This window comes from Mustela nivalis (assembly GCF_964662115.1).
Source record: "Mustela nivalis genome assembly, chromosome: X".
Lineage (NCBI taxonomy): Eukaryota > Metazoa > Chordata > Mammalia > Carnivora > Mustelidae > Mustela > Mustela nivalis.
In genome coordinates, this window is record NC_139040.1 from 68,844,856 (window position 1) to 68,859,328 (window position 14,473).

Sequence of the window (14,473 nt, forward strand, 5' to 3'; positions counted from 1 at the left end):
TTGAGAGCCGCTCTATGGCCAGTGTTAGGGGGGTGCGAGGGGGGGGGGAGGGAGAGCAGATCTGCTTCTTTACTCGCTGCCTGCCGGTCGAGGGGTTTGGCGTGAGGAATTCCTTTTCCTTTGTGCGGCCCTCCCCATCCCTCTTGTCCCTCCTCCTGTTCCCCTCTCAGTCACTGCCGGGGCTTTGTCCCAGGGCTCAGGGAGGCGAGGGCTGAGGGCACTGGCAGGCGGGAAGCTGGGGGGAGGTGACCACACAACTCTGCGACTTGGCAGTGAGGAGAAGGGGCCCAGCCAACCCCCTGGGAAGAAGGGGTGTGTGTGAGAGAGAGAGAAAGGGAGAGAGGGAGTCTAGCATTTCCCTCAAGCTCCCTGGGAGGATGGCCTGGATTCATTAGCCTCTTTTCCCTCCTGGGATCCTACTTCCACTTCTATAAGGTGCATGGAAAACCCTATACTGGGTTGCAAGCTACTTCCTGAACTCTGGGTAACAAGTTACCCTGTTTCTGGACCTGGGGTCCCCATGGGCCTTGTGAATCCTAGGTGACAGTAGTAGCCCTCCCCTTCCCATCACCCCAGACAGGATATGCTCATCCAGGATGTAGGGAGCCTTGTGTCATTCTTGCTGTCTTGTCCCCAGGGTATTTAGAGTCTCTTTCTAGGAATCATCTGAAGAGTGTAGTGTTAGGGTCACAAGCTTTTTGGAAGATGAACACATGCAAAAGATGCTGTTACTATACATACCATTGGCAGGAGAAGGCTGGCTAGTATGCTACATTCAGTTCACTGCTAAAGCACAGGGCTCTCTCTGGGTGGGATGAGGGCTGGGGGATGGTTGCTGGCTTGACTGACCTTCCCTCTCTACTCTTTGGCTGATGCAGTGGCTCAAAGCCTGGGAGGCTTGCACAGCGTTGGTGGGAAAAAACATCTTCTTTGGGAAAAAACTCGCTTTCCCCTCCCCCGACATGTACTGAATTTGGAACAGTGAGAAGGAAGACTGGCTCTCTTCTGCCAAGAGCAGGGGGGGGGGGCGGCGGGCCCTCCCTCTGCCTTCCCATTGTATCCGGGGGCTCTAGTTGGCAATGGCAAGAGGCTCCCTTGCTCCCTTGTCATTAAAATGCAAAGAGAAGCAGGGCAGCTTGCTGGCCGGAGGCCAGAGAGGGCGGCCTGGCCACCTAGGCCCCCTGCGAGCTCCATTTTAGATAGGTTGTCCTTCAGTTTCCTTCTTTTGGGGTTTGGTGGATTCTAGAGGAGTCCTGGATTCCGTGGGCCCAGTGCTGGGCTGGGGGGGGGGTGTGCTCTGGGAGCCTTCGTTTGGGTGGGGGGACTGGGATCAGAACGCAGGGATAGTTAACTTAGGGCTCATGAACTCCTCCGAAGGCTTCGAGGCCAGTCAGTAGTCGGCCAGGGCTGGCCTCATTTTAGCTTTAAGCAGAGCTGGGGGACCCTGATGCATAGTAAGGAGTAAACAACATCCCCCTCCCCTTTCAAGGAGACAGCAGGCAGCCAGGACTGTGCTGTCCTGGGACTGGGCAACAGTGTGGTCCCACGGCCAGGCTGTGCCAAGAAACCGGGATGCAGTACATTCAGAACAGCTCCCAATACCACCCTGGAGTCACACAAGAAGCTTCACTGTGAGCGAGACCTGGGTTGGGTGCTTGCCCTCATTCTCCTCGAGGGCCTTCCCAGAGGCCGAGGAACACAGGCGATTCTTTCTGCGTCTGGCACAGAGGGTCTTTCCAAACAGTAGCTAGACTAAGATTTATTTATTTACTTAATATTAACACTTTAAAAGATTTCATTGACCTCAGCAGTATGGAAGACAACTGAGGGCACTGTTTAAAACCCAATCCAGAGACGGTCAGGGCAGGAAATATCCCACAATCACCCCCATTCCTGATGGGAGATGGATTGGGGCCAGGCCTCCAACCTTGGCCAGGCTTTGCCATGAAGCTGAGACAACCTAGAGGTAAGACAGTTTCGGCCTTGTCCCCATCGGGGAGGTGGGGGCATAGCCTTACCTGCTCACAACAAAGAAAGAGCTAGATTGTACTGAGGATTGGCTCCTGATGAGTCATCAAGAAGGTCAGTTGGTTCTTTCTTCAGCAGGTGGCTCGGCACCTTTCTGGAGAAGACAGAGTAGTAGTCTGGGGCTAGGGGGCTGGAGAATAAGGGCCAGAAACCAACAAAGATTTCCTCCCATGTGGTAAAATGCTGTCCCCCCACCTTATTTTTTTTTATTATTATTTTTTTTGCAACAGCAAGAACCCTGAAATCCAGAGGAGTCATTAAAGAAACTCCTTCTGGCTGCAACCTGAAAGCATCTCCCAAGACAGATAGGGGCCGCGAGAGGACAAGTCCGACTTCAGTGGGCTTCTTCTTCGATAGGGGAGCAGCCAGAGAAGAAGCTGGTATTGCTGGCCAGAGCTCGCTTCTTTTTCTTCCCTGGAGCTTTATTTTCTTGGAATTCTGTTGCTACGTGTTTCAGTTCTGGGAGGCCAGAGTTGGAGGCAGCTGGGGCTGTCCTCTTCAACAGCACCTGCTCCACGTCACACATCTCTTTCAGGATCTAGGAAGGGCAGAGACAGGTCTGAAGAGATCTTGGGTCGGGGCAGAAGCTCTGCCCAGCCGCACTGCTATAAATGCTCAGCACACTGTAGTAGGCAGTGTCCCCCAAGATTGGTCTCTTGAAAAAAAAAAAAAAAAAAAAGACTCTGGCCTATGCCCGTTTCCCACCTCCCAGCAAGCTGATTATACCTCTTCCCCTTTTCCTCCCACTGCACTGTCACAGCCAATGCAGAGATGACCTAAGACAGCTGGAAATGCCGGCCTTTGGCCTACCTACCTTGCTGTTGGGAGTGGCACAGACAGGGTTAAAGAAGCTCAATCCTGGGGTAACCTCTGTGGGATCCTCCAATTTGAAAGAGCCTTCGGAATCCTGGGTCCGCTCAACAGTGCCCAGGCCATCCTGAGAACCAGACAGGCATATTAGAAGTTTGGCTACCAGAGTTCCAAAATCAGTCTGCTCTCCTCTAACCAGTGAGGTACCAGCTCTGAGGGCCTCATCGGTCAGTCGAAGCAAGTCTTTTTTTTTTTTTTAAAGTGGGTTTATTTTTTTTAAAGATTATTTATTTATTTATTTGACAGAGAGAGAGAGATCACAAGTAGGCATAGAGGCAGGCAGAGAGAGAGAGAGGAGGAAGCAGGCTCCCTGCTAAGCAGAGAGCCCAATGCAGGACTCGATCCCAGGACCCTGAGATCATGACCTGAGCGGAAGGCAGCGGCTTAACCCACTGAGCCACCCAGGTGCCCAAGTCTTTTTTTTTTTTTTTAAGATTTTATTTATTTATTTGACAGAGAGAGACACATCGAGAGAGGGAATACAAGCAGGGGGAGTGGGAGAGGGAGAAGCAGGCTTCCCGCTGAGCAGGGAGCCCCACTGGGGCTCAAACCTAGGCCCCTGGGATCATGACCCGAGGTGAGGGCAGCTTTTTAACGACTGAGCCACTCAGGCATCCCAGTTGAAGCAGCTCTTAGGGAGACCCTGCCTGTGGTTTCTCACCATTGTAAAGCTTAAAGGCAGCTTCTGAAAGCAAAGGACAAGGTAGGGGAGTAGGAGAGTGGACATCATGAGCAGTGTTTAAAACAAAGCCAAGCTTTGGTCATTTTTTGATTCATCTTCTATCCTCTGTAATCTGCACTACCCTTTTTAGCATGTCCACAGGGTGTTTTCTGTATTAGTCTTCCTTTCAGAGGAGGGAACAAACGCCATGAGCGAAAAGTTACTTGGGTAACAGGGCGACTCTTAGGTAGAGCTTGGATTAGAATTATAGCCTGTTGTCATGGCAACAGAACAGGCTTGAGAGTCAGGAAGCCCGAGGTCTAATCTTAGCTGTCAAGACCAGCTGGGTAATATTAGGTGAGTCACTTAAGCTTATCTCTGGGTCTCACTTTCCTTCCCCATATAATGGGAGCGTGGGACTAGATCAGTGCTTTGACAACTGACATCCTCAGAGGAAGCCCAGTATAGAAAAAACAATTAAAGAGTTGTTCTGATCGGGGGCGCCTGGGTGGCTCAGTGGGTTAAGCCGCTGCCTTCAGCTCAGGCCCTGATCTCAGGGTCCTCGGATCGGATCGAGTCCCGGGTCGGGCTCTCTGCTCAGCAGGGAGCCTGGTTACTTCTCTCTCTCTCTCTCTGCCTGCCTCTCAGTGTACTTGTGATTTCTCTCTGTCAAATAAATAAATAAAATCTTAAAAAAAAAAAAAAAGAGTTGTTCTGATCGACATGGGGTCGAACTGAGACAGGCCACGGTCCTCTGTTCAGGAAGCAAGTCCATGGGGCCACCATAGGACTCCAGACCCCAAACTGGAAGAACCACGGGGACAGAGAAACTTTACAGCTCCTACTACTTCTACGATTCTCAGCCTGACCCCCAACTTGTCACATTAGTCGTCTAATGACTGTCTGCTGCGGAAGTCATTTTAATAGAAGCCCCAGGGCAGAACTGTTCACATGCAGATGTTCAAGAAATGCATGATGAAGTATCATTATACTAAGCTTGTTGGAGTTATTGTAGATCACCTAGAGAGCTGAGGGAACAAGCTTCTGCCATGGGCACAGGTAGGTGTAAGGTCATCTTTATTTCCCCGAGTTTGCTCTTTCTGGGAGCAATGTAAGGAGGACAGCTACAATTAACTTGGGCCACAACAGTGACTATTTGAAAGACCAAGCTACTGTGGGTCTTTTCCTAGAGGCATGGAGTAGTTGGTTCCCATGGACAAGGTCTAAACAACTAATGTCTCAAGATGTCAGAGGGGGGGTGCCTGGGTGGCTCAGTGGGTTAAGCCACTGCCTTCGGCTCAGGTCATGATCTCAGGGTCCTGGGATCGAGTCCCGCATCAGGCTCTCTGCTCCACAGGGAGCCTGCTTCCTCCTCTCTCTCTCTGCCTGCCTCTCTGCCTACTTGTAATCTCTCTCTGTCAAATAAAAAAAATAAAATCTTAAAAAAAAAAAAAAGATGTCAGAGGGATTAAGTTCCTCCCTGGAAGCTGCCACGTGGCCCTTAGAGTTCCAGCTAAGCCTCTGGACTAGTTTGGTCCTGCGTGTCTATGTGCCTGTAGTTGCCTGCTTTCCTGTTCTTTGTTCCCACCTCAGAAATTGTACCCAAACTTCACAGCCAGGTTGGGCATGGGGAGCTGCATATCTGGCAGTCTCCTGCGAAGGGCTGTGGTTTCTGAAGGGGCTATGTTGACAATGCTAGCAGAGAGGAAGAAGGACTGAGAAGGGAAATGTCTCCGATCACAGAAGGCATAAGAATGGTAGGGAGAGCTGTGGCTTCAGGGTGGTGGGAACTGGTGGGAGGCCCAAAGGGATGGTGAGGGCCAACAGAGCTGGTCCTACCTTGTCTTGCTGGCGGTTCCTACACTTTGTGGGGTCACAGCTGCAGTCCACGCCACAGTCTGACTTCTGCCTCCTGCACCCACACTGCTTATTCCCACACCAGCCCTTGCAGGAACACTGCAAAACCAGGTTTGGAGAAACATATGTCACTGCAAGGCCTAGAAGACCAATGTAACGTGCTTCCCCTTCATTTGCAAGCCTCTTTAGAAGATATGGAAAGTGGAAAATGGAAACGGAAACTTGACCAAACTTCTTTCTCCTCTGTCCCTCTTCTTTAGGGAAATAGTGATTCCCCAGAATAATAAGAGGTTGCCTAACCACATATCATGCTAGACAAATCCGTTTTCTGGTTTGGATTATATACTTGAAAGACTGATTGGAGGGATGCCAGAATAATGCAGGGTAATTGGCAAAGTCTCTCATGATGATCTTGCAGTCAAAGCGATGAATTGCAAGTTGGAGGGTGGTAGGGATATGTGTGTTTAAGGGCTGAGTATACTGGCTCGTTATCTTCAGCTCTACCCAGTGGTAACTTCACCCAACTTTCATTTCTGCATTTTGTTCAGCGTCAGCTGGGGCTATGTCCTCAGCAGTTTAGTTTAATTATTCAACATTTTAATCACGGAGGATATGAAATAAAATCATTTATATTTGTATAGCACTTTACAGTTTTCAGAGTTCTTTCATATATATAAATGCCAAATCTCATTTGATTCTCATGGTCCATAAGGTAGTTCTGTTTATCGACTGTAACAACGGCACAAAACGGGAAAGATGATTCATAAGTAAGATAACAGAATCACAATTCAAAAATATTTTGACAGGCTGAAATTCTGGGCTGCCTGTTGAAGGAGAAGTTATAACGAGGATAAACAGAAGTCTGGCATCTGGGTTCTCCCCGCATCAGCCGTATAAATATAATACGGGGGGTGAGCTGGCATAAAAGTAGTTGGTGCAAAAAGGGCCTAAGGATATGAGGTGTTAGCAAGTTCCATGAGTCAGCAGTGTGAAATGGCTGTCAACAAGCAAATCAGTCAGGCAGAAATTGTCCAAGTTCATCCATAATTGTGACATCCAGAAATGAGCATTGCTTTCTAATGCTGGTGTGGCCACTGTGAGGTATACTGACATAATGCAATTCCCTTGTTTGGAAATCATGGGGAGCAACTGCTTGACTAGACTCTGGGTCAGTCTGACCGCACTAGATAGAACATACCGTATTTTAGAGTATCATACTTTTGTTCGGGTATATAAAAGCACAGACCACAAGCAACAAAACCCACTCATGTTCTCACTCTTCCCTTAATAACTAAAATACAGATATAACCGAAGCCTCCTACCTACCTTTTCCCGATCTCATTCACCTCCCTCTCTCCCAGGGGCAAAGTCTCTTGAATTAGGTGTTTATTATTCCCATGCAAGTCTCTTAAAAATTTATATTCATTCATTCATTAATTCACTACATATGAGTTTGTTTAAAAATAGAAGGAATGATCTTACATGTTCTGAAACTTTATATAAGTGGTATCTTACTATGGCACTGTTATAAGTGCTTTCCATGTATTAAACCCACTTAATCTGTAAATATGTTTCCTGGTGCACACATTTGGGAGTTTAAGGTGTGTAGGTGTTTAATAAAGAGGCCATTAAACAAAAAAAGAGGCAGGTGACCAGCGTTAAAGGAAGTGATATTACATGAGAAATGGTGGAAGAAGCGGGGGTTAGTTTGGCTTGGAACAAACACAAGTGGCAGAGTTCACAGAATGATGGATTAGAGTCAGAAGAGACCTCAGTGACTATCTGGAGCCTGATTTGATGTATGAAGCCCCTCTCTAATGTCCCCGGCCTAATTATCTGAGGCTCTATTTATCCTGAGATGAGGATAGTTTCTATAAAACTTCTGACCACAGGACCCCGTTCTGCTGTCTGGAATGGTAAGGAATTAGTTTAACCACACTTACACAGCATTCTTGTTCAAACCCGGAGCGCAATTTCCACTACCCAGTCCCCCTCTGTCCAGAACCTCTCAAAGCTAAATATACCTACCTTCCTCAACGATCTACCACATGACATGGTTTCTTAGAATCCTCACCACCTTGGCCATAAACCAATTTGTCAAAGTTTATCCTTGATTGTGACATCCAGAAATGAGCTCCACTTTCTAATGTTGGTGTGGCTGGCCATTGTGAGGTAGGCTGACACAACACAATGCCCCTATTAGGGTGTTCGCGAAGCCTAAAAATCACAGTAGCTTTTTATCCTTTGTCATATCTTTGTGAATCCATACTGAGTTTACAGTTAAATACAAACCCTTATGTCTCTCTCATAGAACAACTGTCATTGTTCTGTTAGTTGTGAAGGTGAAAGAAACCATTATAGTATTTTTTTCCTGATTTTGAGATTAATACATATCACTTTTAAAATCTGAAAATCAAAATCATGATTTTAAATGTTTAATAGCTGTATATAGTGTTTCATCATGTAGAAATGGTAATTTATTTAACCAGGCCCCTAATGTTAGATATTACGAATGTTTTCAAAGAAACTGCTTCCTATTATCAATCATATTACCATAGATTCTTGCTACGTAAACAGAATCTAAATGTTCCCGCCATCAACAAGGCTCTCCAAGATCTGGCCATTAACTATCCCTCTGGCTTGACCTTGGCTACTCTCTTCCATTTTTCAATACTCTCCAGCTACCTTGGCCTTTTCAGCTGTTCCTTGATAAACCAAACCCACTCTTGCCTCAGGTCTTTGCATTTGCTGTTTCCTTTTCCTGAAATGTTTTCCCTCTAGTTCTTTCCCTGACTTGCTCCTTTACTTTGCTGAGATCTCTGCCTAAGTATCTCATTGTCGGAGAGGCCTCATCCCAAGGACTCTTTTTTTTTTGACAGAGATCACAAGTAGGCAGAGAGGCAGGCAGAGAGAGAGAGGAGGAAGCAGGCTCCCTGATAAGCAGAGAGCCTGATGCGGGCTTGATCCCAGAACCCTGGGATCACGACCTGAGCAGAAGGCAGAGGTTTTAACCCACTGAGCCCCCCAGGCGCCCCCTAAGCACTCTTTTAAAGAACTCTTTTCCTACCCCAGAATTCTCTATGAAGTCACTATCTTTTCTGTTTATCTCTTACCATCATCTAAAAATTATTTTAATTTGGGGGCACCTGGGTGGCTCAGTCGGTTAGGCGTCTGCTTTCAGCTCAGGTTATGTATGATCCCAGTGTCCTGGAATTGAGCCCAGCATTGGGTTCCCTGTCCAGCTAGAAGAGTGGTTCTCCCTCTCTCTCTGCTGCTCCCCCTGCTTGTGCTTTCTTGCTCTTTTTGTCAATTAAATAAATAAAACCTTAAAAAACAAAGTTATTTAATTTGTTTTTCTGGTCATTGTGTTCTATCTCTCCACAAGAATGTGTTTGGTTTCATAAGGCCAAGGATCTTACCTGTCATGTTTGTTATATCCTCAGCAACCAGAAATAGTGCTTGGTATATAGCTTGGTGCTCACAAAAGATCTGTTGAATGAGTACATCTTTTTATGCATGACTGACTATCTCCTTAGTATAAACTCCTATGCTTATCCTTATTGAGCCAAAGGACAGGAACATTTTTAAGACATTTGATACATTCTTTTTAAAAAAAAAAAGATTTTTATTTTTAAGTAATCTCTATACTCAACGTGGGGCTTGAACTTACAACCATGAGATCAAGAGTCACACGATCTACTGAATGAGCTAGACAGGCACCCCAAATTTTTGATACATATTTTCAAGTTGCCTTCTAGAAGTACACCAATTCACATACCTAATAGTAATAGACAGGAATGTCCACATTAGTCACCCTTGTCAATACTGGGCATTATAATAAAGAAATCTTGCTTCTTTGAGTAATACAGGACAAAAGACAGAGTTCTATGACATGTCCTAGGACACCTTACCAAGATGACCTTATCCATTGACTGCTATAGCCTGGGTATGGTCCTCTGACATTCACAGATTCATCTAGATGCCTCCACAACATTCTATCCTGTCAATGTGTCTCTATTTTATCTAAAGGGGTAATAGAATGAGAGTGGTATCCGAAGGGCTGTCATAAGGAAGAACAATTCGACTTCTCCATAGTCATCCTCCATTGGGATGATTTTAGCTCAACAAGGGACAACCTCCTAACAGTTAGTGGACTACAATGGACTGCCTTATGAGACTGTGAACTTACCAGTACTAGAAGTTTTCAAGCAGGAAGAGGCGAGATAAACACATGGTAGTGGTATTATGGAACAGTCATGACACACATGACAGATGTATTCATCACATGAATGCCATTTCACTAGCTATAACTTCATCTTGTTCTCTTTCACACCCCCAGGACCCAGATCAGAAGACCCCAGACCCATGACCTTGCCACAGGCACGACCTCAAATATATATTTATGTGGTACATGGTGTGTGTGTGTGTATGTGTGTACATGTACGTGTGTCACAACAGCTGGCAACCCACCAGCATGGCCCAACACCACAGCTGAGAACCACTATAATAGAGGGACTCTTTATATAGAGTGGGAAGTAGAGCTGAAAGATCTCTGGGGTTCCTTTAAGCCAGTGGTTTTCAACCCTGGCTACACATAAGAAATCTCTGGGGAGTTTTTCGAAAAGGCCAGATCCCACCTCAGACCAATTAAATCAGAACATCTGGGGGTGGGGTCCCAGGCTCCCTATGTTGAAAAGCTCCCTTGGAGGTTCTAATATGCAGTCGGGGTTGAGAACTATTGCTTTTGAGTCTATCATTTTTTTAGCACTGATTTCAGAATTACACTGTGTCCAGAATAAGATCTGGTAAAAACTTAAACATAAAGAATATTAGACTAAGGGGTGCCTGGGTGGCTCAGTGGGTTAAGCCTCTGCCTTCGGCTTGGGTCATGATCTCGGGGTCCTGGGATCGAGCCCTGCATTGGGCTCTCTGCTCCGCGGGGAGCCTGCTTCCCCCGCCCTCTCTGCCTGTCTCTCTGCCTACTTGTGATCTCTGTCTGTCAAATAAATAAATTTAAAAAAAAATCTTAAAAAAAAAACTAGACTAAGACTTCAGAAGATCCACACATGCAGCCTCCCTTGGATTCAGCTGCCTCTACCTTTCATAACTCCTAGATCCATATAAGCTCCAACTGACCCATGTTGACCCATAGGTAGGGGCATCTCTACACCCCTATTCAGCAGGAAGAAGTTACAGAAGATGAGACCTTCCACCCTCAACAACCTTAAGATTTAAGGGTCAAAACTCTTTGGGGGGGGAATAATGTGGGAAACAAAGGCAGAAGAAAAATTATTAAATTTCCTTACCACCTACAGCTCACTGACAAGTACTCAAAACAGGAAGAGTGACATTCCTCTAGGGACTAAACTGCCTTGATGTTGACACTTTGCTAAGGGCAAAAGGCAATCCTAGCCTGACCCCCACCCTCTGATCCTGTAAGTCTACTTTAATATATAAAAATTCCTTTAGAAATTTCCTTTATCTTTAAACCCCCCCAAGATACATATTGGCAATCATCCCCCAAGCCCATGGTCCACCCATATACATCTGAAGGGTCTCATGACTGTGGTTTTATTAGACAGTAATAAATGACCTTTTCCCCACAGTAGCTAGACCCCTCAAAATCCTGGAAACCTTAATTCCAAAATTCCTTAGAGACTTACGCCATCCCTAACCCCCTCCTAACTTGAAAGTATATAATGCACCACTCCTCATGACCCTAGTGTAGCTCTTTCTACCCACAGGTCCTGTCCCCATGCTTTAATAAAATCACCTTTTTGCACCAATAAAAGAAAAAAAAAAACAACAAAAAAACCAGGCTATGACAGGAGACTCAGGCTCTGGTCCTATATTTAATACTTGGTATGACCTTGGACAAGTCACTTCATTCAAGTTCATCTCCTCTCTTTCATCACTAAGGAAGAGAGAAGAATTCCTGCTCCCTCTTTTCTGCCAAAGGGGACAAATGAGAATATTTGTAAAATACAGCGTTTTAGTGACAATCCCTGCATATCTTACTCTTCACAAAGTGCTTTTGCATATATTCCTTCTTTTAACTATTCAGACACCATAAAATACCATATAAAAATAGTATTATTAAAACTCCTTAGTTAAAAAACACATATTTATACAACTTTGACTGTTACTTTGACTCAGGATATTAGTGCTAGAAGAGACCTTACACATCATTGATTCTAATCTAATCCCTTCATCACACAGATAAGGAATTAGGAGCCTAGGGAGATTAAGTGACCTGTATCAGGTCATCTGACTAGTCAGTGGCAAATCAAGACTAGAACCCATGCCCACCTGGCATCGAAGCTATTACTTTTACTACAGCACATGGCTTGTCTCTCAGCATCTCCTTAGTACATAGAGGAAACATGGTTGAGTGAGGAAGTCCACTTTTTCAGCATTAGCTCTAGCCGAGTCATTAGTCTGGTGACTACCGCGGCCTCCTTTAAAGTCATCTAGTGATAACGCCCCGCCATTTCAGCTGGGTTGGAACAACAGATAGGATGGCCTTCTTGCAAAGCATTAATGTCTACAGCTAATGTGTCTAGGAACAGTCTGATCAGACAGCAGATAGCTCTCTGCTCTACATAATACGTAGCATCCATATACTTCAAGTTTGCTAAAAGGGAGAAACTTAGATGATTTGCCACTTTTGTTCCCCTTAATGCCCAGTTATAGTCTCTTCTCAAGTTATTAAGTCAGGGGAAAAGCCTAGAAAAGAATAACCTCTCAGGGTTTTAGACAAGAGATTTTATCATTGATGCAAATACTTGCTTGCAATTTTTACTAGAGTTCTCTATTTCCCTTTTACACGTGGGACAACTTTGCCATGATACATACAGTAAGCTTATTTCGAGCACAAGTCAACACATATTTGCTTCACATTTGGACACATCTTCCCAGTGGTTTTAGGTCTTCTACCGTTTGTTTCTGTGTGTACTTCTCAACTCTTGCTTTCTATTACTTAGCTGACCCTTGTATCTACATTCAGCTCCTGCTCTCCACTTGGGTCAGAGTAGAGTCTGTAAACATTTGTTGAATAAGTGAATGAACATCAGACATGTTCTGCCCCATTTTCTTTAAGTGTCCCAGCCCCCTGTCCCTCTACAACTAAGTCTTTGCAGTATGTCATTCATTGTGCCAACAATGGTCTCCCACTTGCTTCCGAGACTGAATTTCCCCTTCTGTCTTAGGATGCAGTAATAGTCATCTCTTTTATGGTATCTTCCTAAACAGTATTTATTTGGTTTGGCTTTACAGTCACTCTTAAAAATCCCTTAGTCCATCTCCCTGAGATGAATATGCTGAGGTTCTTTGGTATGCTTCTATTTCTTTGCCTTATTTTCCCACTAGATTATAAGCTCTCTGCAGCTGAGGATGAGCTCTTAGTCCCACTAAGAGCATGGGATATGTGCATTCCCGATGACTTTCCAAATAACTTAATGCCACCACTACTAGCTATTCCTCATGGCTTGCTTCACTTGGGTGTTGTGGCCTTCTCAGTCCCTGATGTGGTGCTCAAGCAGCTAATGAAAGCAAGTTAACCTTTCAGGAAGCTGGCTAGGGTCCTTTGTGAACTGTCCTCCTTCAGTGGAATGTGGCCACAGGGCATGGTTGGGATAGTAGTGAACTATAGTGCCTGGGAAGTTAATGTTTCACCAGAAAACATCTAGGTTTGATAATTATGTAGGACTATCATTGTGGAAGTAAAGAAAGCATGCCTCAAAGTCAAATTGTTCCTAACTAACCTTAATGTGTTGTGTTTGATCTTATTATTAGCCCTTTCTGTAATTCTTATTGCCCCTTAGGCTAAGGAGCAAAATTACTCTATGAGGCAAGGAAGATAAAGTTCCCACTTAGCTTCTGGTTCACAATTTTTAACTGATATGACCATGACATGGTAGAAACAAACCGGACTTAGAGTCAGAATATTTGGTTTCGAGTCCTGAGTGTCCTTGGTTTTATGACCTTGAGTGAGGTCATTCCCCCCTTCCTCCATTTGCGTCTCAAATCCTTCTGTAAAATGCAAACAATACCTCGCTGGATTTTTTTTGTGATAAAAAAAGGAGATAACCTATACAAGAATGGTTGATAAACTGTAAAGTGCTATAAAAACATGAAGGATTATTACCAACACTTTGGAACCAGCCTCAATGAATTGGTACAGAATACTACCACCCGTTTGGACCTAGTAAGAACCTAAAAACATGAAGAGAGCCATCTTGTGTACTTGAGCAGGCTTTTCCACTAACTCCAGGTTCTATATAGAGCTGGCCCAACAAGGACTCCTCAGTGGAGCCAATGCCTTTGAACAGGACCCAAGGGCTCAGGTGCAGGGCACGGGGCTGGCAAATTTCCCACTAGCAATGAAGACCAAGGACTAGAACCCCTGACAGAGATGACAGCTGCCTCCTACCCCTTGGATGTTCTTCTTGGACACCTTAACCAATTTTGTTGGCTTCCATTCCTCATCATCCCCATCATCATCATCATCACCAGCACTGTCCTCAGGCTCATTCACAGAATGCTCTGAATAATATTTTAGATCCTCGATGTCCATGCTGTGCTCCAGGAACTTCTCTTTAAAACGGGAAGGTTTCGGCTAAGAAGAAAGGTTTGGAATAATTAATAAAATTGTAAAAACACACATAGATCAAATCTTCCCAATAGCTGTTGCCAGCTATATTCTCAGAGCTGAGTTTAGAGATTCCCTCAAATATAGCCTCTTGGCTTTCCAAGCCAGAATTAATTCGGCTGTAACCTCTGGCCTTGTAGAGTCTTTGAAGGGATGGCAACTGAAGGAGTAGAGGCTGAGCAATCTGAGGGAGGAAAGGGACTAATGATCTGATAAGTATCTTTGGATGGACAGCTGAACACTGCTCTTTTCTCCTGCTCCTCCTCAGTTGTTACATAATGCCTCTATATGGCCAAAAGTCAGCCTTCTGGGGAGGGAGAATGCCTATTTTACTCAAATTGGCACTGCAGTCTTATTTAGGACTCTAAGGCAAATGGAGATGCTGGAATTAGGGGATTTTTTTTTAA

The 14,473-nt window shown here is 45.1% G+C and overlaps 1 protein-coding gene and 1 long non-coding RNA gene across 4 annotated transcripts in view; one reads left to right on the forward strand and one right to left on the reverse strand.

Annotated features, from left to right (window-relative positions):
* LOC309855662 overlaps positions 1 to 14,473 on the forward strand; it is a 38,143-nt gene that overhangs the window by 11,201 nt on the left and 12,469 nt on the right. The gene's annotated exons all lie outside the window — the stretch shown is intronic.
* The window catches only part of KIF4A (kinesin family member 4A), a 120,997-nt gene continuing 108,272 nt past the window's right edge, over positions 1,749 to 14,473 (reverse strand). For 2 of the 3 annotated variants that reach the window (XM_082716140.1, XM_082716138.1), the window contains 4 exons: positions 13,848 to 14,033; positions 5,399 to 5,515; positions 2,843 to 2,965; positions 1,749 to 2,566 (listed from right to left, as the gene is read on the reverse strand). In XM_082716140.1, the coding sequence (XP_082572266.1) occupies positions 2,363 to 2,566; positions 2,843 to 2,965; positions 5,399 to 5,515; positions 13,848 to 14,033 (630 nt within the window). In that variant the 3' untranslated portion in view covers positions 1,749 to 2,362. The remainder of the gene's footprint in view (positions 2,567 to 2,842; positions 2,966 to 5,398; positions 5,516 to 13,847; positions 14,034 to 14,473) is intronic. The other variant, XM_082716139.1, reaches the window with a different exon arrangement.